The sequence below is a fragment of the Trachurus trachurus genome (assembly GCF_905171665.1).
Source record: "Trachurus trachurus genome assembly, chromosome: 16".
Classification (NCBI taxonomy): domain Eukaryota; kingdom Metazoa; phylum Chordata; class Actinopteri; order Carangiformes; family Carangidae; genus Trachurus; species Trachurus trachurus.
The window spans coordinates 32,853,817-32,874,057 of record NC_139902.1 but is presented as its reverse complement, the minus strand read 5'-3'; the positions used below and the strand labels follow the sequence as shown (position 1 = coordinate 32,874,057).

At 44.3% G+C, this 20,241-nt stretch overlaps 1 protein-coding gene across 1 annotated transcript in view; it reads left to right on the top strand.

Annotated features, from left to right (window-relative positions):
- The window catches only part of LOC310999816 (collagen alpha-6(VI) chain-like), a gene marked incomplete at both ends in the record, with an annotated part of 35,217 nt that extends 16,243 nt beyond the window's left edge, over positions 1 to 18,974 (top strand). Inside the window, 17 exons of the mRNA XM_083990382.1 lie at positions 100 to 134; positions 2,245 to 2,307; positions 2,721 to 2,783; positions 3,928 to 3,990; positions 4,077 to 4,127; positions 4,212 to 4,247; positions 4,608 to 4,670; positions 4,742 to 4,804; positions 5,479 to 5,514; positions 5,622 to 5,655; positions 7,626 to 8,134; positions 9,645 to 9,735; positions 10,509 to 11,153; positions 11,235 to 11,322; positions 13,152 to 13,255; positions 17,221 to 17,268; positions 18,739 to 18,974. Coding sequence (XP_083846508.1) covers positions 100 to 134; positions 2,245 to 2,307; positions 2,721 to 2,783; positions 3,928 to 3,990; positions 4,077 to 4,127; positions 4,212 to 4,247; positions 4,608 to 4,670; positions 4,742 to 4,804; positions 5,479 to 5,514; positions 5,622 to 5,655; positions 7,626 to 8,134; positions 9,645 to 9,735; positions 10,509 to 11,153; positions 11,235 to 11,322; positions 13,152 to 13,255; positions 17,221 to 17,268; positions 18,739 to 18,974 — 2,228 coding nt within the window. The remainder of the gene's footprint in view (positions 1 to 99; positions 135 to 2,244; positions 2,308 to 2,720; positions 2,784 to 3,927; positions 3,991 to 4,076; positions 4,128 to 4,211; positions 4,248 to 4,607; positions 4,671 to 4,741; positions 4,805 to 5,478; positions 5,515 to 5,621; positions 5,656 to 7,625; positions 8,135 to 9,644; positions 9,736 to 10,508; positions 11,154 to 11,234; positions 11,323 to 13,151; positions 13,256 to 17,220; positions 17,269 to 18,738) is intronic.
- Between the last annotated feature and the right edge of the window lie 1,267 nt (positions 18,975 to 20,241).

Here is a 20,241-nt window from a genome sequence, read left to right as displayed (position 1 = left end):
TAGGCACACACCTTTATGGAGGTCATAAAGCTCCAAGTGTGTTTCTTTACCATAGACTGTAAACGTGTTGAGTCTATGGAGACTCACTCTTGTGGTCAGGAGAGGAACTGCAGCTGCTGGTCTCAGACTCACAGGTTGGAGCTTGGTTGTTGCAGGTGTGTTGACCTGATGGGGGTGCAGTATAAAGTCCAGTGATTAACACAGTGAAATTTCTCATTATCTCCTCCCCCTCATGTGGACTAAGGGCTGGGAGAAGTTTCAGAGTCCTCCGTGGCTTCTCTGAGTTACAGGGGGTCTCGGCGTAGCAGTGCATGTCCATATAACGGTTGCAAATGGATACCAACTGTCTTCGTAACAAAAAGACACACCAAAAAACATCCAAATACCTCCATTGTTACTTATGGTTTTTTATTTAATATTTTTGATATTGTTTAATCTTCCAGAAGGCTGCTACTAATTTGTTTAATTGGATTTCTTTATTATCTTCACATGTTAGGGCCACAGATCCCTCACCCCCATCGTGCTCAGCCTTTTCATCCTAACTCTTTCCATATTGTGTGAGGACAATGTGTCAGTCCTGAATTTAAAACTTGTTTCTGAGGAAAAGCAGAGGAGGCAGCGTCAACAGGATGTAACTGTTATCCCTTGTAGGTTTTGATTGTTTTTAAATACTTTAGGTTTTAACTGAACATTTTTCAGCACAACTTCACCTCTGTGATCTGACAGTCAAATGTTTTCATGCACTATAGGCTCAATTGTTCAGATATCAAAAAGCCAGATGGTAACTTTGTGTAGGACAAATTTGGTGACAATTGAGCAAAAACTGTGGGAGAAGAAAGGTTTAATACGTTTGGATGGACTTCATAATTGCACTGGATTTATACAAAAGTTTCTGCAGTATTGGGGTGACATTGTGGTGAAAGTTGCAAAACTGTAGCACGCATGGTTGGTTTGTTAGGAATTTTCTAAGTTTTTCTTATTGTATGGATCGATTCAAATCCATATCGATCCTCCCCTCTCGTCTGTCACTATTCTCATTAAAATTACGTGCTGGTTTTCTACCCGGAAGTATTTGTAAACAACAAGGCGATTCCGTCAAAGTCGCTCAACCAATTATATTCGGGGATACAATATTGATTGGCATGCCCCCAGGCACATCCCTTTACTGACAAAAACCGGCCACTAAAAAAAACCAACTCCCCATGGAGCAGAGATGCATGACACAAAACAGGTCGCTAGTGCTTTGAAAGCGCTCGAAAAAACAATATGTGCGCGCAGATGTTTGATATGTGTGTGCACGGATCTCATTGCACATGCATGATTTATGTCAGTGATCCATTCCTGTAACTTCCAACCAATGATTGATATATAATGATATTTTTAAACCCTGCACCATCAGTGTGTGGTGCTGGGAAGTGGAGGAGAAGGAGGGGGAGGGGGCGGGGGGGGTTGGCAGCTTGTGTTGTAGTAACTGTTTCTGGCTGATACTCAGACTTCCTAGGAAATTCAGCGGAGCTGTGTGTGCAAAGAGAAACCATGTGTGTCTGTGGAGCAGGGAGGAATCTGAGGAGGATGAGGAAGCCAATGAGAATAAAAGCTCTTCCCTCTGGTATTCAGTGATTCAATGAGTCGACTGGTGTGTGTGTGTGTGTGTGTGTGTGTGTGTGTGTGTGTGTGTGTGTGTGTGTGTGTGTGTGTGTGTGTGTGTGTGTGTGTGTGTGTGTGTGTGTGTGAATGAATGTTTCTGTGGAAAATGACCACAAACTGTGTGACTGACGAGGCTGAGTCAGAGCTGCAGCCCGGCCACCTTCCTGTCCTTGTCCGAAGAGTTGCAGTGTTAAACTTCTGCTCATGTGTTCACAGGTGCAAGGGCTAACATGTCAGAAACACTGTAGATACTGGGTTCAGCGTCTTCCTTAGCGTGTCAGCTTTCTGCTCAGTGCATTGGGCTGTGTGATACCTGAGGCCTCTCACCTGTGTTGTGCCCTGTTTTGTATGTATGTGTCTAGTTTTTATGTTCATGAACTCTTCCAAAGCAGTGTGACATAATGACAGTGACCAATCTGTCTGTACGTAAGTGAGGTTAGATTAAACTTTATTCATCCCCAAGGGAACATTCATTCATCACAGCAGCATATTATGAGAGAAACAAGACTTTATGAATGATGAATAAACCATGCACAAAGTTCTTCAGGTGTGTTTCTGCAGCACTGTCCTTAAACCCGGTCCATGTCTCCTCTGCAGGGACGCCGAGGGCCCAACGGCGAACCGGGACCAAAAGGGATCTCTGGATTTCCTGGACCTCAGGTCAGTAGCTACGCCTCCTGGAACTTTTACAGGAGCCAGTTGAGTTCCTGGTGACCCGATGGACAGTGATTGATGTGATCTGGTCTGGCGGCCCTAATTATGGAGTTTGTAGAGGAGTAACCCTTTCTACGACATAAAACTGGCAGAACATCACCATGATCTCGATTGGACTCGAATTAGCTGCTCCCGTTGATGCCATTTGTAAATTTGTCTTGGCGTTTGTAAAAGTGTTTCGCGTTTTGTTCATTTGTTTTCTGAAATGTAAATGTGTTGTGGTAATGTAATTTTCTTTTATGATACGTCAAAATGTTGCCAGCCAATCAGAAGCGATCCTCAGTTCACTGTGACCCTGACCCTCAGGTCCAGATGAGCTGTTTGGTTCTGTTCTAACTCTGCCAGTGTGTTTCTTGCAGGGGGCGCACGGACAGCCTGGACCCCCCGGAACCGGTGGACGTCGAGGAGCGAACGGACAGAAGGTGTGTGACATCACTTCCTGTCCCGTCAGTCGTACTGAGAGCAGACGAAGTTAGATGATCTGTGTCTGAGCAAAGTCTGAATCTGGTTCTGAAAGTATTTGATCACAACCCAGAGAATCAGAATTCATCATTAACAAATAAGATCGGAAGGATTCATCACTTCATGAGGATCCAGGTGTGTGTGGAGATGTCGGGTGTGTGTGGCCAATAGAAACAAGACAAAGTAAAAGTCATAAAACAAAGAGACCAATGGAGGAAACTAAAATGAACTAGAATGTCATTTAAAAAATTTTTTTGGAACAGATCACAGTGTTCAGTCAGTGGAAGAATGAAAAGTGTTTTTGTCTGTGCAGCGTTCAGACCAGGGGACTCCAACCTTTTTTCCTCTGAGAGCTACTTTTACGAAATGACAATGGCCGAGAGATGCTCATGTTTTGTAACATTAATTCTTTACATTCGTAACACAAAACTGTGTTTCCCACTCTTCATATATGTTTTTAGACTCCATCATACTTATAACTGAAATTATTATTTTCAGGTATTGTCCCTCCTCTATTGAATATGAAAGGAGGCAGAAAACCACAGGACATGTCTGTTCTGATGATACAAGTTGGTGGTCCTGAAATGTGTGTTTCTCTTCTATAAAACACATCTACATCTGGGGGCAGAGCTCCGTAAGAACCAGTACGTGAGAAACAGCTGGACAGGGAACCGGGATTTGACACAACACTGACATGAACTGAGAGCCGGTTAGCATGTCGCTATCGGAGAAGCAGGTCCGTGCAGCCTCCCAAAAAGTTGAGATTTTGACTCTCTGCACCGTGGACATGCACGAAACAAGAGCCGTGACGCAGTTTGTGCACGCCGCTATGGGCCCCATGCCACGCACACACGCTTCAACTAAGGTGGCCCGCCACAGGGAGGGAAAATCCTGGATATAAGATGCAGGTTTTCCGAATGACCACTCAAGTTTTCAAGTTTTTGTATGATCCATCAATCCTTTGGAGAGCTACTGCGAAAGGGGCTGCGAGCTATCGGTAGCCCGCGAGCGATGTGTTGGAGACCCATGGTTCAGACTAATGATGTTTTTATAAATAAATTGAGTCTGGAGAAGAAGGTTTTGAACCTCAATCTGTTCTTTCAGGGTCAACCAGGAGATCCAGGTGTGAAGGGAGCTGCAGGGTCTGAGGGACCCAGAGGAGCGCCGGTACGAAGCTGAACATTAACTACAGTTCAATATGAAGTGTATGTGTTTGTGTTAATATGAGACTGAGCAGCCTGGTTCTGTTCCAGGGTCTGGACGGGAGAGACGGCCATGGACCTCCAGGACCTAAAGGTGCCATGGTAAAAAAATATATCTAAAGGTTTAGTCCAAGTTAGACCTCGTCATCCTAAACCACACACTGACCTCTGACCTTCTCTGTACAGGGAGATCCTGGTTTTCCTGGATACCCTGGAGGATCGGTGAGTCAGAACCGAACCCTGATTAAGAAAAAAAACCCAAGTGATCCCAATCAACGCTTGGCTCAGAGTGACGTATGTAAGATGTGTTCAGGCCGGGCTGAGCCATCTGAAGACCGGATGGATTTAACCTAGATACTAATGAAAAGAAAACTGAATGTGCTATATTTGGGAAATCCGACCGACAGCCTCTCCTCTCGGCTCAGAAAGGTTTTTTTAGGCTCAAAGCTCTCTTTTGGCACCTGCAGGAATCAGTATTTATTTATTCATAGTTCTTAGATAGTTTGAGCTGTTTTCATTTGCATTATTGTGCTGACCTGTGCAGCTTAGTTTCCTCTCTGAGAAGCTGCTGTTGTGTTTCAGGGTGACCCCGGTGACAAGGGAACCAGAGGATATCCAGGTCGTGACGGAAACGATGGTCGAGATGTGAGTGAAGCAACAACTCTTTGTTTATATCTTTAGAATTCATTTGAACTGTTTTTTTTTTTTGTTCCCAGGGGAACTCCGGCAGACCAGGAGCTCCAGGCACTCCTGGAAACCAGGGTTATACAGGACACAGGGTAAGACAGAGATCGAACCTTTGGAGCAGCTGAATGACACGGTTGGGGTTTATTCAGACCTGCGCTTGTTTGCTTTGGTCTGATCAGCAGCTAAAACGATACTATTGCTGCATTTTTTCTTTTGGGTAATTTGTGTTCACATGGTAACAGTCCCAGTCGGTCCAAAGTTGTAAACAAATACCTTATGTGAACCAACTGTTCTCTAATTGATCACAAATCTTACCTAGAAGGACCTGGGAAAAACAAAGAAAAACATGGAATAGAGGTCTCAACTGGCCTGAAAATTAAACGCTGTTGAAACCCGATCAGATCCAAGTCTTTTGTCTATATTCTTGGCCCAAGTCCGACCCAAACACTGCCCAAAAAACAGGAAGCCGACCGAGTCATCCTAGGTATAAATTGTTTAGCCCGAACCAGCACGTCTGGTTGTTGAGAACCATTGACCATCAGCAGTGTGTTGTGTGGAGACCAGACCAGCCTTTTTTGGCAATCTCGGCCCGCTTCTTTTATCCCACAATCGAGCGCGATTGCTGTGTTCACATCTGAAGCAAACAAACCAATCTTTGGGGTGAAACGCTCCCTGTTTCTGAACAACTGCTCCAAACAAGCCAGGTGTGAATGCACTCTTTAATAATGAATGAGCAGAATTGACATTGTGTGTTTCCTCGGTCCAGGGTCCCAGAGGTCCTCCTGGAACCAGAGGATATACTGTGAGTCCTCCTTAAATCCACCTTAAATCCACCACACCCACAATCATACTGTGTTCTGTGTCCAACACCGTCTCCTGTGTGTGTGTGTGTGTGTGTGTGTGTATCAGGACTGTCAGCTGGTCAACCTCATCAAAGACAACTGTGGTGAGTGATGGAAACACAAACACACACACACACATACAAACATGTTACAATATCAAAAAATTAAAAAGTTCTGACCCGTTTCTCTGTCTCTCCGGTCCACAGCCTGTTCTGCTGGTGCGTACCTCTCTGTGTTGTGTATCTGTGAACTGTGGTAGTGGTGAGTATGGTCACATGATCCACTGCTGACGAGCTGCCAAACCACTGAAAGTATCAGATAAACATCGACACCTCTCACCCCCCCCCCCCCCCCCCCCCCTCTCTGGTCTCGTGTGTGGAGTTTATTTTGGACTCAGATTGTTGGTGAGATCAGACTCAGAGTTGATGATGATGAACGGCTGAAGTCCAAGTTCGAACAGAAGAGATGAGCTGGATAGATAGATAAATAAGAGAGTGAAAGCAAGGGAATCATTAAAAGAAACAGGGGATAAATTAACAACCTAGGATGATGAGCACTGACAGGTGAATAACACTTGAGCATGGCTCCTGTTAGTGGGTTGGATATATGAGGCAACAGGGGAACATGTTGTCTCAGAGCGGATGTGTTAGAAGCAGGAAACATGGTTCAAGTGTCAGGTGTTTGACAATGAGGTCCAAACAGTGACGACTGCGTCAGTACATCTCAACAGCTGCAGCTCTTGTGGGGTGTTCCTGGTCTGCAGTGGTCAGGATCTATCAGAGGTTTGTCCAAAGGAAGGAGCAGTACCAAGACTCACTGGTCCAACAGACCAGCTACTGCTGCTCAAACTGCTGAGGAAGTTCATGCTGGTTCTGATAGAAAGGTTTTTGAATACACAAACATCACAGTTTGTTGTGTAGCATTGAGTCCATCCATTCAATCTTCAATAACTCATAACGGTCAAAAAGTTGAGTGTGGAACAATGGACACTTCCCACCCTCAATGATCGCCGTTTCGGCAAGGTAGCGGGTATTTAATATCAACATATCGGTAGGCCAATGCTTTGGCGGCGTAGTCTCCACCTCGCATTAATAGGTGGCCCACACAAGCAACAAAAAAGTATGAGTAGGGCATCCATTATAGCCAATTGAAATTACCTCAACTGGCTCTTTTTTTCAGTGGGTCTACTCTGAGCCTCTCATGGATGACTGAACTTTTCACCTTATCTCAAAAGGAGACCTCAGCCTATCCTGCTGAGAAAACCCATTTTGACTGCTTGTATCCACAACCTTGTTCTTTCGGCCATGGCCCAATTGCTCATGACCACAGGTGATGGTAGTAACGGAGACCGACCAGTAGATCGAGAGCTTTGCCTTTTGACTCAGCTCTCTTGGTGAGGTACAGCAATTGCATTACCGCTCCTGCTGTGGCAATTCTCTGACCAATCTCACACTCCAATGCCCAATACCCCTTGAACAAAGTCCCGAGATACTTGAACTCCTTCACTTGGGGCAAAGACTTGTTCCCTATACCCTGTAGTGTTGTGGTCAAGACCGCCTAACCCGAGATTGAGACAAGACCAAGACCAGATCATACCTAGACCAAGACAAGACTAAGACTTTGAGAGGGTCGAGGCCGAATAAAATGTCAAAGGTCTTGACCAAGACCGAGACCGGTCTCGAGTACCACAACACTACTGTCCCAAGAGTAGGCAGTCCATTGGTTTCCTGCTGAGAACCATGGCTTCAGACTTGGAGGTTCTGATCCTCATCCCAGCTGCTTCACACTCTTCACACACTGTGAACTGGTGCAGTGCGTGCTGAAGGTCACAGGCCAATAGTGCCATCAGGACCACATCCTGATGGCACGACATGTGTTGTATCGTCCTCAGACTCTTAGAAACAGCTCTTGTTTCTCTTTGAGATTCTCTGTGATTCAGTGTGACGAGATCAGAACAGTACAACACAATGTTGTCTGCTGCAGCAGCTAAATCCATTTAACCCAGGAAAATGTTTGTTGTAGGAACCTCTTCCTGTTCACTCTAAGGATTCTGGGATTTATCTGACTGCAGCTTTACCTCTTCCAGGAATGTCTGCCTGCCCGGCCTTCCCCACGGAGCTTGTCTTCGGTCTGGACATGTCCGAGGACGTGACCCCGGCCGCCTTTGAGAGGCAGCGCTCCGCCCTCCTGTCCCTGCTGGATGACATCACCGTCTCTGAGAGCAACTGTCCCACGGGCGCCCGGGTGGTGGTGGTGGGCTACAACACCAACGTCCGGTACCTGATCCGTTTCCAGGACTACCACAGCAAGAAGCAGCTGCTGGAGTCCGTGAGGAACATCATCCTGGAGCGCAGCAGCAACCGGCGCCAGCTCGCCGCCGCCATGCGCTTCGTGGGTCAGAACGTCTTCAAGCGCGTCCGAGCGGGGATGATGATGAGGAAGGTGGCCGTGTTCTTCTCTGGTGGACCGACCCAGGACGTCAACGACTTGGTCACCTCCGTCATGGAGTACCGGGCCCTCAACATTTTCCCTGCAATCATCTCCCTGGAGAACACGCCTGCGATTGCTCGAGCCATGGAGGTAGGTCCCTCTTCTCTTCTCTTTTCTTTGGCTCTCAGCCACTGAAGTGGCTTGTTGAACAAATCTTGTGATCAGCAAAGATGGGAAATCTTCTCAGATGGTTCTGTTGTTATTGTTTAAAAGAGTAAGAATAGAAGGAAAGAGTTCACAAGAATGAAGTACATACAGTACAGGAGACCAGAGTCTGTCAGAGACTCTGCTTTTATTTGAGAATTTACGGTATGTAGTATATGTATTTGGTATGTAAGACTAAGAATGTATCTTTATTCTCAATGTTATTAGTATGCCTTCCATTTGTTTAGGATTTTCATCTATAAAGAATAACTTAAAGGGATAGTTCAACATTTTTGAAAATTGGCCCATCGCCATGATCCCCCTAGTAATAGCAGTAGGTTCGTTACCTTTAATTGTTGGTCCAAGCTGCTTTTAGATCGGGGGAGAAGAATACCGAGCGGCGCAGCTACACTACGGAGGCTAATGGAATTTCTTGGTTTTGCTCATCAAACTCAGCAAATACACAACTAAAAAACTCAAAAACACTGTGGTGGACAAGTTGTGACCTGCACATTTACCACGCTATGAGATAATAGCGGAAAGTTAAGAGAAGTGAAGCAAATACTCGGAACTACTTTCTTCAGTGAACCACTGGTCGGAGGGACACAGTGTGCGCACCTCAGCCAGTGCCATAGTATACGGACGTATCTGCAGTAAACAGGCGCTTTTGAAATCACTCCGCCGAGCAGCCGTCTAGAGTGTAAAGTCCGACTTTGCCTCTAAAACAACTCCATCTCGCAACTTTCCGCTATTATCTCATAGCGTGGTGAATGTGCAGGTCACAACTTGTCCACCACAGCGTTTTTGAGTTTTTTGGTTGTGTATTTGCTGAGTTTGATGAGCAAAACCAAGAAATTCCATTAGCCTCCGTAGTGTAGCTGCGCCGCTCGGTATTCTTCTCCCCCGATCTAAAAGCAGCTTGGACCAACAATTAAAGGTAACGAACCTACTGCTATTACTAGGGGGATCAAAGCGATGGGCCAATTTTCAAAAATGTTGAACTATCCCTTTAAAGCTTTATTTTTTTTTAAATTGGTGATCCCCAAACGTTTTTAAGAGTGCACCCATTTTTTAGACTAGGGATGCCAAAGTTGCCTTTAAAATATATTCTTAATTTCATCCCCTGGCTGTGATTTGGATCAGGCAGAGTGCTCTTGGACTTCAGCCCAGCAGGATGAGAGCCTGAAGAACTCTCTGAGCTACTGATGATCAATTGAAGAAGTTGTTGAACCAGACAAGAGAGATCAGGGAAAAAAAACATCTTTTTGTTTAGTTTGATGATGTTTGGAGACATCCCAGACCTTCAGCAGTTTGTCTTCCAGAGGATAAAAAAAATGATTCTTGTGCTTAACGACTGGAGTTCTTCTCTCAGTGCCAGACACTGAGCTCCCTGTCTTTTTAATGTTTCCTCTGGGTTTATCCACTCTGAATGATGACAGCCTCTGTTTCATCTCAGGTTGATGACACAAAACACTACGTCGTCACAGTGCTGGGGAGGGACATGGCTGCTGACTTGAGGAGTGTGAAGAACTGTGCCATCTGTCACGGTACGTTGTCTCCATTGTTCAAAACCTTAAAGTAGGCCCTTTCTTTTCTTTTACCTTTATTTATTCATTGAGGGCCAATTGAGAACAAGCTCTCTTTTCCAGTGACGCCCTGATTACAAACAATCCATCAATACAATATAAATCCGAATCCAAAACATTAAGATTAATCTGATTCCAACAGTTTGGTGGATTCAGGAACAAAATGTGATTTTAATAGAAAAAAAAAAAAAAAAAAAAGTTTTTAAAATTCCACAAAAAAGTGATGAAATCCCCCCCCCCCCCCCAAAAAAAAGGTGGTCAAATTTTGAAAAAAAAAAAAAAAAAGTGGTGAAATTTCAAGAAAAACGTTTTTAAAATTTCTAAAAAAAGAAAAAAAAGAAAAAGGTGGTCACATTTTGAAAAAAAAAAGGGGTAAAATTTTGAAAAAAAAAAGAAGTGGTCAAATTTCAAGAAAAAAGTTTTTTAAATTCTACAAAAAAGTGATAAAATTTCGAAAAAGAAAAAGTGGTCAAATTAAAAAAAAAAAAAAAAAAAAAAAAAAACGGTTAAATTTTGAAAAAAAAAAAAAAAAAAAGGTGGTAAAATTTTGGAGAAAGAAAAGTGGTCTAATTTTGAAAAAAAAAAAAAAAGTGGTCAAATTTCAAGAAAAATGTTTTTAAAATTATAGAAAAACCATCCCCCCGGGGGTCCCCAGACCACACTTTGAGGACCACTGCCCTAAATGCCTCAGATATGCACTATTTAGTTTACTGATGTTTGACTCCGGTGCTCAGACCCCTGCACACACCCGGACCGATGCTCCTTCAGCCACGAGCTGCAGCCCCAGCAGGTGGACGTGGACCTGGCCGTGCTGCTGGACGGCTCCAGGGAGATGCAGGCTGACGAGTTCGCCGGTGCTCAGCAGCTCCTGGGTTCAGTGGTGGAGCAGCTGGTGGTGAGCCAGCAGCCTCGACAGGCCTCCACCCAGGCCCGGGTGGCCGTGGTCCAGCAGAGCGGCGCCCAGACCCCCCAGCTGGAGTTCGGATTCGCCACGTACCAGAACCGGGACTCGATGCGGAGCCACCTGGTCCAGAGGATGCAGCAGCGGGGCGGCTCCTCGGCGCTGGGCCACACGCTGCAGTACACCCTGAGGGAGGTGCTGCGAGGCCCGGCCCGCAGGAAGAAGGTGCTGCTGGCCGTGGTGGGCACCGAGACGTCCTCGGCCGACCGCGCCCTGCTGCAGCGCGTCTCCCAGAAGGCCCAGTGCGAGGGCGTGGCGCTGTTCGTGGTGACGGTGGGCGACCGCTACAGCCGCACGCAGGCGGAGCAGCTGGCCAGCGCTCCGGTCCAGCAGCACCTGATCCACGTGGACCGGCTGAAGGCGGACGAGCAGGGCTACGTCCAGCGCTTCTTCAGGGTCTTCCTCAACGCCGTCCACAGTGAGGCCACAACCCGGCACATCGGCAACATCTGGACTCTGCTGTGACGCTGCACTGACACATCTGTCCTGTTTGTTTCAGAGGGGATCAACAGGTACCCCCCTCCCTCTCTGAGGCAGACCTGCAGTCGACTCCCCGGCCGAGGCGACAGCGACTTACTCAGTCCGGGGTGAGTCTCCATGAATGAACCAAAGTTTCAGCATCGAGCCACATACGGCTCGTCAAGCTATAATTGACCCTTCGCCAACTCCTCCCACAAGCGGCTATTGTCCAATCCTACGTTAGCAACCGTAACTATAGGCCTGGCAAGCTTTCGGCAGTGAGTCATTACGTTTGCTTTTGTGGACACATTTTGAGACTAGGACGAAAAACATTTGTTTGTAGAGAAGGATGTTGTTGTTGCTGCTGCTACTACGGCGGTGGCGGCGGCGGCAGCAGCAATATAGAGATGTTCAGATACGAGCTGACTTTTTTTTCGACTTGAGCAAGTGTAAATATGGGGATAACCATATGTTCACCTCCGAAATGACAGCTGTACTTTTAGGGCTTTTACCTGGGCTTTTAGGCGAGGGATCCTCCAGGCAGGGACTGCTTTCACTGACTGATACAGCGGTGGGAGAAAAAAAACAGCAGCGAAAGCTGTATGTGGTTCACAATCGCCCAAAAACTTGCAGTTTGACAACGTTTCATGACCAGTGAGATGACCTAAGTCTTCGTGGGTTGATAGACGGTAAAATGACCAGCCCTTACTGCTGCTCTGTACATTGTCCAGTCGTGTCGTTGAACAGATGTTTTATCCTCCTGCGCGAGTCACACGTCACTGAAAACTATGAATGATCTTTGTGACTTCTTCTCTCTATTATCTCAGAACAGTTTATCCAGAAATGTTCTGATATTTCCTTTGAAATCGATACCAAATATTGCCAGGAGCATGGCTGGGAGTGAAAGCTTGCCCGGCTTAGCAACAGTAACCAAGGGGGCGGGGCTTACGCGAAGGGTCAATTGGTGGCTCGCTTGGTAGCTTCCTATGTGGTAACACAGCCAATACATTTTTTCAAATGTGCTACATAAACATACAACACTGCACTACAAAAACGCAAACATCCGAATTATACTTCTCCCTTCACCCAAATAATGAAGGTGAAAGGAAGTATTCAAGCCTTAGCCTAATCAGAGACGTTCTAATATTGGCCTAAAGGTCATCCCTAAAGGGGGCATTAATATAATTATAATTGTCAAACCTGGCAACGCAGCCCGCAGGCCATGTGGCATTGTTTAAAACACTTGACCGTAGCGCACGTTTGCAGGCAGGCTACGTTAGCTCCGCTAGCCAGCGTGATGGACCGTTTTTAACAAGAAAAAGGAGAGAAACCAGCTCAAAAACCAGACGGACAGACACACAGTGTTGTAACGAATAGTGGAGTGGGTGAGAGTCTGAGGAAGCAGCAAACAAAAATCAGCACGAAGACACCAGAGAGGGGATGAAGGCAAACGGTGTAGGCTACCCAGTAAGAAACGAAAAAATAGGTAGCACAAGATGAGCACAGAAAATTTCAAGACAAGTGGGCAGATGAATTTTTATTTGTTCGGCATGAACCGTCTGTGTTTAATATGCAACAAACCCTCACTGTGATTGAAAGTCAAGGACATGCATGCCCAGCTTCCCCTCATCCCAGTATTAAGGTAAATATGGTCTTAAATGAAAATGTACTGGCTGTGTTGTTTCTTTTTTGGTGGGATGTCCAATTTATATGTAGAAATGCACATTTGCAAAAGTGACTTAGTATGTTGTCGCAAAAGTGGCTCTCCCCTTGATTTTGCACTGCCAATGTGGCTCTTGTGAAAAAAATAGTGAGGATCACTGGGGTAGACAATATAAGTTTGCTTCTTTCTGCCCCCGTTCATGAAGTAAACTGTTTTTATTTTTCATTATTTTAATGAATGATACAACATAAATAAACTAAACTCAGATGACTTAGTTGTGACCTCTGTGTGCAGTCAGGGGTCGGCCCAGCCTGACGGGTGGATGGCTGACGAGCCACCGCTGATGGAGGAGGAGGAGACCAGAGACCTCAGTCAGAGTCCAGTGACCTACGTCAATGGTAACACACACACACACACACACACACACACACACACACACACACACACACACACACACACACACACACACACACAGAATGGTTCATAATGCACTATACAAACAACAATAGAATAAATGTAGACTGAATAAATTCATGTCTAATAATATTTTCTATTGAAGTCCAGATTATCGTCACCTCCCAAAAGGATTTAGTGAGAGAGATTTTTAACGAGTTAAAGGGATAGTTCACCCTAGAATGATATTTCGCTCATTATCTACTCACCCTCATGTTGACTAAGGGCTGGAAGAATTTCCAGAGTCCACCGTCCCTTCTCTGAGTTACAGGGGGTCTTAGCGTAGCAGTGCATTTCAATGCAACGGTTGCAAAGGGACACCAGAGCTCTTCGTAAAAAAACACACACAAAAAAACATCCAAATACCTCCATGATGCTCGTATGTAATGTCCGTCTTGTGCTGAAGCCCCAAATTGCGTAATTGTCCCGAAAAAAATTAAATAAGTCTATATTTTAAGCTTGTTTGTAGCGGAAGCTTCTCGAAGCTCCTCTTCCTGGTCCGTCCAAATATCGCGTGATTTGCGCCGGCGTCAGTGCGGTTATTGCGAATCACGCGAGATTTGGACGGACCAGGAAGAGGAGCTTCGAGAAGCTTCCGCTACAAACAAGCTTAAAATATAGACTTATTTAAAGCAGAAGTGAGTGATATATTTGTGTTAATATAAGTCCAATAGTTATATCTTCCGACAGCAATCACTTACATAGAGTGTTTGGACTGAAACACGGGTCTGTCAGTCACTCTGCTCTGCTCTGAGCCGAAGAGAAAACATTTATCGTATCCTACAGTTTTTATCCAATGAGGAGAGAGAACGGCATGCAGGGCTGTGTGTGCAGCCAAGGAACGCCGTGAATGTGGTGACGTAGCGACGAGGACTGTTATGGTGCGTTCAAGGAAACTCGTATTTTTCCGACCGTGAAGTGGTACACAGCAAAATCAGCAGAGTCAAATTAACTCTATGGGAGTTAATTCTAACACTATTCCTGGTGTCCTATACGATCCACACCAGAAAGTGTTAATTTAACACTTAGTAAGAGAGTTGGCATTTTTACACCATGTTTGGAGTTAAGTATTGACTATGTGGGGAGTTGGGATTTAACACTTATGGATACTTGCTTTACACCCACCAGGTGTTTCTCAACACCAATGCAGTGTCACTTAATTTAACTTAACTTAAATTAAATTAACTTAACTTAACTCTCAAGCAGGGGTTAGTCGATGACTCTTGCAGGTGTTGATAATAACTAGTACAATGAAAATGAAGGCATTTGACTTTAGTTATTTTTATTTTAAAAAATACATTAACAATTTGACAAACAAAACAGGACCAGTGACTCAAATAGTCAACATTTTTCAACACAATAAAAGCTGTGGAGCATGTCGTCGTAGATGAGCCCAAAGACATAATGAGCCTTGAATAACTCTTCAAAGGCTGCCACGGCGGTCTGGCCTTTGCAGGGGATCTCCTTTTGATCCAGGACGATGAAGAACCTGTGACAGAAATAACCATTACTAAAATCGAAGATATCAAGCCATAGTTTCATGTTCCACCACGGGCACTTTGCACTCGTAAAACATTTTCTCTACACACTACACACCTTTGGATCTTGTTTTTTTTTTTTTTGCTGTCCAAGAGCAAGGGGGAAGGATTGTCTGGTTTGCGCTCCCATCCCATCAGTCCTCCCAGGTAGGAAGGTTGAAAGACTGGCTCCTTCCTGTTGGCAATTGAATGTTATGTTAGTGATTGTTTGTAAAGGTATTCCTTTTGTTTTTACTTTTACAGACTGCAACTTTTTACTGAGCAAGACAAAAGTTATTTTTGTTTTATCATAAGGCACCACAGGATAAACACATACCTGAAGATATCTCACAACACGATGGTGATCGAGAGGTTGGGGGGAGGAGGTGCAGACATCAGTATCCCATCCTAGAGACAAGGTCATATTTGGACATGCACATAATTAAATGTATGCCAGCAATAATTTTTTACAATACAATACTCTGTTGGCCACAGACAATAGTCAATTTAACTATCACATAATGGAAGACAATAACAGTAGGCTACAATACAACAGAAAAAGCTGCTGTCCATAACAGACATACTATGTTGGCTTAGCTTCTGACACCTATCCTCAACATGCTCAGTCTCCTTCACAAACTAAACTCTGAGGTGCACCTGCATCAAAATGCCGGTTAATGCTAACAGCTACAAATTGAAATGTGCTAGATACCGGACATAAGTGTTAAAATTCACCAGTCTCCTGCCGTGTTTAGACGAGCGACTGTTTAAAGTTACAAATTAAATTTTACGTCGGTTGTGTTCGATAATATGGTTTAAAGAAATAATGTTAAACTTCAAAACCACAAAAGAAGTTTGCCCTTTGCTAGCTCACAAGCAGCCCTGCTGAACAAAGCTAAAATTTATCATGAATGCCATTAAAAATATGATTGAGTTGGTGGATTATTTAGATCCCGAATTTACCCTGACACTTTACAGTTTGATGAGGCACATTAAAATAATATATTAATACTTACCAAAGGGTCTTGGTGCACACCGGGCGATGCGACCTCCACCTTCTGTCCTTTTTCGAGTGTGGCGCGAAGGGAGAACAATGAACAAGGGCCGCCCCCCTTGCACGGGTTTACCTGGGCTGAAACGCAAGGGCAGGGACCCATGTGCAATTTTTTAACACCTATCCAGAGTTGATTTGCTGAAAATGACACTCACACATTTGACACCCAACTCTATCACCATCAAGACACTGGACAGAGTGTTACAATAAACAGATAAGACACTACATGGTGTTGAATTGACTCCAATGAGTAACACTTTATACTCCCAACACATTGACACCGAAAAATCAACTCTGCTGGTTTTGCTGTGTACCAGTTCGATCTGGTACGAGTTCACCGGTCGGAAGTTACGAGTGGCCGTTATAGTGACTTTCACCGGTAAAACAGGTCGGAAAAACACGAGTGGGTTGCCTGGAACGCTACAAAGTCGTAAGTTGTGACTTGAAGCTGTAATTTACGAAAAGCTTGCCTGGAACGCAGCATTAGCGAAAACGACCGGATCACTCACTTCTGCTTTAATTTTTTTCGGGACAATTACGCAATTTGGGGCTTCAGCACAAGACGGACATTACATACGAGCATCATGGAGGTATTTGGATGTTTTTTTGTGTGTGTTTTTTTACGAAGAGCTCTGGTGTCCCTTTGCAACCGTTGCATTGAAATGCACTGCTACGCCGAGACCCCCTGTAACTCAGAGAAGGGACGGTGGACTCTGGAAATTCTTCCAGCCCTTAGTCAACATGAGGGTGAGTAGATAATGAGCGAAATATCATTCTAGGGTGAACTATCCCTTTAAACTTTATATTTTCATACCAGAACACGCTGCTTAGTTTGTCGACTGTCTTGCAGTGAATTTGTATTTATTTATTTATTTTCAAATTTTGAATAGAAAATGGCCGATATAGAAAGTGGAACATGTTTGCTTTTTTTTTTTTTTTTCCAGTTACAGGAAGTTTTACTTTGAAACTTCAGAGTCAATTCAGAATGAAACAGAAATAACAAGAATAGAAATTTAGATTTTGGTTTAATAAATGAACCAAACTATGTAAAAAAAAAAAACAAACAAAAACACAAGGATCTATGAGCCAGATGTAGCTACACAACCATGTGTTGGTGTCACTGCTCGGTCCGTATCCATGGTAACGCACAGTCGTCTACAGATGGAAGTGGTTGTCTTGTATTTTACAGACCAAAGCCTAACTGTGTGTGTGTGTGTGTGTGTGTGTGTGTGTGTGTGTGTGTGTGTGTGTGTGTGTGTGTGTGTGTGTGTGTGTGTGTGTGTGTGTGTGTGTGTGTGTGTGTGTGTGTGTGTGTGTGTGTGTGTGTGTTTCCCAACAGTTTCAAACATCCCTGAGATGACGAAACCGATCAGTTTGGCTGCTAAAGGTACACACACTCTTGCACACACACTCATTTACTAACACACACAGAGATGGACAGAGAGTACAAATATCTCTGGTCAAAATTTACTCCGTTACAAGTAAAAGTAGCACAGTCAACATGTTACTCCAGTAAGAGTAAAAAAGTACTTGCTTTTAAAGGTACTTAAGTATCCAAAAGTACATGCTTTTAAATGTTCTTTAAGTCAAAGTCAGAGTCAGAGTAAATGTCTTATTCTTCACATCAATGAATGACTCTAATAGTTTCTAAATGAATGTAAGCAGCTTTTAACTCTTGTTTCTGAGAATGAACTGTGTGAAATGTGCTGCTTTTAGGGGTCAGGGTTTCCTTCTCTGACAAACACAGCTTGTGTCCAATAGGATTTTAGACAAAGACCTGAAAGTAACCAGTACTTTTCAGCCTTCCTACTAATTAACTCCAGTAAAAGTACAAATATTTGTCTTGGAAATGTATTCAAGTAAGAGTAATAAGTACCAAAGAAATCTAATACTCAAGTAAAGTACAAATCCTCTGGATATGTACTTAGGTACAGTACTCAAGTAAATTTACTCCGTTACTGTCCAACACTGAACACACACATACAGGGCCGTTGCTAGGAATTCTGGGCCCCCTGAAAGAATACTAAAGTGGGCCCCTACCCCCTGACTTTTCCACTTTTTTTTAGACTACGTATTATCATTTATTATTTAGCCTACTTTGTTTTGATGCTAATGCAGCATTACTATGAGTACTAGTCAGGGTCTTATGCAGAATAAATCAGTCATACAAAGATTAGACTACTGGGGTTTTTTATGGGCCCCACTGGGCGCTGGGCCCCTAGAGTTATCATCACCTTTCTCCCCTATACAACGCAATATTTTTTTTCGTAGGATAGGTCCGGGAAATTCCCGCCGTTCCCGCCTCTGATTGGCTAGAAGGACTCTCGCCTTATTGGTTGATTGTTTTGGCTGTGAAACGGCTGTGAAACGCAGGCTGTCGGCAAAGTGTGATAAGTGCCTAGATCTACCTGGACTCTCTCTACTTATCTGGCCTGTCTAGCCTCTACCTGGTCTTTTTACTAAACTTAACCAACTCTTTTCTTCATTGCCTAAACCTAACCAATGGGACAATTACACTTTTCTCAAACTCAAAATGTAAACTTGGAATATAAATTTAAAAACTAAATTTTTCGTTATGTGAAACCAGCGGGGATCGAACTCGGATTCACCACACCGCAGGCGAAAATGCAAACCGCTACGCCATGGCGTCTGATTACACTGGGAACTTCAGTTGTGTGTATTTTAGTTTACTACAGTACTGTTGTGAGATGACGTCAATCGGAGGAGAATTCATCCAGCCAATCAGAGGCAGAGAAGGCGGGACTTTCCCAGACCTATCCTACGAAAAAAAATATTGCCTATACAACGGCTCTGCACACACTAACACACACTCTCCCTCCCTCTCTCTCTGGTCCAGATGTTTGCTGGCTCCCTCGTGAGCGCGGCAGCTGCAGCTCCTTCAGCATCATGTGGTTCTTCAGCAGCGAGCACCGCCGCTGTCTGCCCTTCAGGTACGGCGGCTGCGGCGGGAACGCCAACCGCTTCGCCACGCAGAGGGAGTGTATGAACCTGTGTGCCATGAAGACCGTGGGAGGAAGAGGAGGAGGAGGAGGAGGAGGAGTAGAAGGAGTCGTGGCCCAACGCCGGCACTAAAAGGACTCATGGACGTTTTAAAGGAACAATCATCGCTCATTAATAATATTCATCTTTCACCGCCGTGACTCAGGATCCATCTGCTTCCTCCATCACTTCTCGTTTCCACGTTTCCATAGCAGCATGAGATGTTTTTGTTTTTGTACTGATCCAGTTTTTTTTTTGTTTTTTTTAAAATAATTATTAAAAGTTACATGACAGGAATCCACCAGAGCTCAGCATCGTCTATCAGTGTCTCAGCCCAGATCTTTAAATCCCTTGTTTTTTCCCATCCAGGATCATGTAATGTTTGACCGAATCCAGATCCTGTTAAATGTGACTGTATGAGACTGAAGACTGACAGGTCTGTAAACAACAGGTAGAACAGCAGCATGAGGTTAAAGGGATCGTTCACCCAAATTTGAAATTTCCATATAACGGTTTCAAATGGATACCAACTGTCTTCGTAACAAAAAGACACACCAAAAAAACATCCAAATACCTCCATGCTGCTCGTCTGTAATGTCCGTCTTGTATTGAAGCCCCGAAATGCGAAATTGTCCCGAAAAAAAATTAAATAAGTCTATATTTCAAGCTTGTTTAGTAGCGGAAGCTTCTCGAAGCTCCTCTTCCCGGTTCGTCAAATTTGGACGAACCAGGGTCTGTCCTCTTCCCAGTTCACCCAAATTTCAATTTTGGGTGAACTATCCCTTTAAATTTATATAAAAAAAAAAAAATATTCAATACATTAGTCAAATACAAGATATTTTTCCATGTGTTTCAAATTCAATCTTCAAAATCGAAACTTCAAATTTCCGTTTTCATGTAAATATCTGGTAGTTGGGGAAAAGTTCTTCATTTGTGAAATACTCAAAAGTTAACTGTATTTACTTTAGGGGCGGTGCGTGGCGCAGTGGGTGGAGCGGCCGTCCCATGTAGAGGCTACAGTCCTCGCCGCAGGCGTCCCCGGTTCGAATCCCGCGTCGGGCAGGCCTTTCCTGCGTGTCATTCCCCCTCTCTCTGCCTCCCCATTTCCTGTCTATCTCTACTGTCATCACTATCAAATAAAAAGCAAAAAGCCGAAAAAATATACTCAAAAAAAAAAAAAAAAAAAAAAAAAAACTGTATTTACTTTATCACTATACTGGTTTAATCCAATCAATCCATTATCCAGAATCTGATCAGATTACTTTTGAACAACTGGGCCCAGATGTTTCCAGCTGCAGCCTGCAGTACTCCCTGTCTGCCACAAGGCGGCGCCACATAACCTGATTATAAGTCTGGTGAT